Source organism: Nuphar pumila, chromosome 13, assembly GCF_984573655.1.
Source record: "Nuphar pumila chromosome 13, dmNupPumi1.hap1.1, whole genome shotgun sequence".
Lineage (NCBI taxonomy): Eukaryota > Viridiplantae > Streptophyta > Magnoliopsida > Nymphaeales > Nymphaeaceae > Nuphar > Nuphar pumila.
In genome coordinates, this window is record NC_143261.1 from 11,806,310 (window position 1) to 11,808,409 (window position 2,100).

At 42.2% G+C, this 2,100-nt stretch overlaps 1 protein-coding gene across 1 annotated transcript; it reads left to right on the plus strand.

The window, feature by feature from the left end:
• Positions 1-1,733, plus strand: LOC149817767 (uncharacterized). Its single transcript, XM_089985139.1, has 2 exons — positions 1-436; positions 1,037-1,733. The coding sequence occupies exons 1-2, from the start codon at positions 92-94 to the stop codon at positions 1,574-1,576; spliced, it is 885 nt and encodes a 294-aa protein (XP_089841265.1). The 5' UTR covers positions 1-91; the 3' UTR covers positions 1,577-1,733.
• Positions 1,734-2,100: the final 367 nt, after the last annotated feature.

Below are 2,100 nucleotides of genomic sequence, written 5' to 3' on the forward strand. Positions count from 1 at the left end.
CTCACCAAGTGGCTTCTGTGTGTGTGTTTGTCTCTTCACTATATTCTCTTTGTGGCAACTTAAAAGAGAGGGCTTTCTTTGATCACCTAATATGTCTGAAGGTCACCCCCGTAACAGTGAGAACGTTGTTACAGAGAGGGGCTTGTTTGATGCGTTTGGAAAGAAGGAGGGTGAGCATCACCATGATCATAATCACCACTATGGTGATGCCCCCCCAGCTGTTGTGCCAGAGGCGGTCCTTGTTTCAGAGGTCAGCCAAGTAAGTGTGACGCCTGTAGGTGAGGAAAAGAAGGGGGAGGGTCACCATCATGGTGAGGTCCTTGTTTCAGAGGTCGGCCAAGACCAAGTGAGTGAGACGGCTGTGGAGGAGGAAAAGAAGCAGGGTCACCATCATGGTTTGGTGGAGAAGCTCCATCCATCACATAGCTCAAGCTCCGTAAGTACCATGTTTTTTTCCTTTTCTTTTTTCTTCTCCTATCTCTATATTGATGTTTGAAAGACTGTGTCTAGATTGATGATTGGTAGAAGAAGTATCCAGCTCTCATTTTAATGTAAAAGGCTAAAGAATAGTTCGCTCTTTTTTCTTCTCCTATCTCTATATTGATCTTTGAAAGACTGTCAAATGGCGTTTTCAACCTTTTTTTTCTGATAATGGGAGAAAAAACGCTTTCATCATCAAGTTCATTAGCATAAAACCTCAGGTCCCCCTTGCCCACCATCGAGAACACCCAACTGCCTCGAGGCAAAGGAGTGTAGGTTTCGAACTCGTGGCATCTCATCGACTTGGTGAGTTTCACAGGTACCCCTACCAGATGAGTGTCTCGTGGGCAGTGTTTTCAATAACCTGTTATTTATTTTCTGTCAAACAAATAACTTTGTATTATTTAATAGGAATGATCCATTAGGGCGGTCAAGATCCCAACTCTACAACCGTTCAATTTACACGTTATTCTGTGGTCGGTTATTTTGTATAGGTTGAGATAGATGTGATATACATGGTTTATTTATTTATTTATTTTTCTTTGTCGCTTTTCAGTCTAGTGATGAGGAAGGTGGTGAATCAAAAGAGAAGAAAAAGAAAAAGAAAGAGAAGGGCATGAAGGACAAGATCAAGGAGAAGATAACTGAGTGGGAGAAGCCTAAAGCTGAAGCTGAATCGGTTGTTGTGAAAGAGGAGGAGAAGAAAGAAGAGGTGGTGCAAGATGTGGAGGTGGAGGGGCACCCCCCTGAGAAGGGCTTCCTGGAGAAGATCTTCTCCAAGGAGAAGCTGCCTGGTGGTCACTGTGCTCCTGCATCGGTTGTTGTGAAAGAGGAGGAGAAGAAAGAAGAGGTGGTGCAAGATGTGGAGGTGGAGGGGCACCCCCCTGAGAAGGGCTTCCTGGAGAAGATCAAGGAGAAGCTTCCTGGTGGTCACTGTGCTCCTGCACCACCGCCGGTGGAGGCGGTGCATGCTGAAGGCCACGGCCATGAAGATGAAGGGCCAGCCAAGGAGAAGAAGGGCATTCTGGAGAAGATCAAGGAGAAGTTGCCTGGGTGCCATCCTAAGAGTGGGGGAGAGGAAAGTGCCAGCCACTAGGAGTGCCTACTGCATGCTTTCTACCTAATACTGTTTCTGTTGCATTTTTGTTTGTTTGCTACCCTTTTGGCATGGTTTGATAAGGTTTTTTGTGAAGATGATGGTATTGTTGATTTTGCTTTTATTATAATACATAATGTTAGTTGAGTTTGTTTAACTTCATGGTCAGACTTATTGATCATTTCTATTGAGAGAGAGAGAGACAGTATGTTGAGGTTATAGTTGCCAAAACAACTACAAGTACCTATTTCTACTGGTACTCGGAGGTTTTAAAAGTTTCATGTACAGTTTTATTTGAAATGCACATTGATACGGCATCAAAAATTTTAATACAAGCTTTTATGATATGGTTTCTAAAAGTACTTGTACAAATTTCTAAATAACTGATACAAAGAATGCATTTTCATAAAAATACCTGCAAACTAAAATAGTTAAATATGCATGTTTAGTCGATCACTATTGTGTTATAATTTCTTTAATAAGTCCTGATATTTAAATGTCTTCACGAAAATGCTATCTTTGTG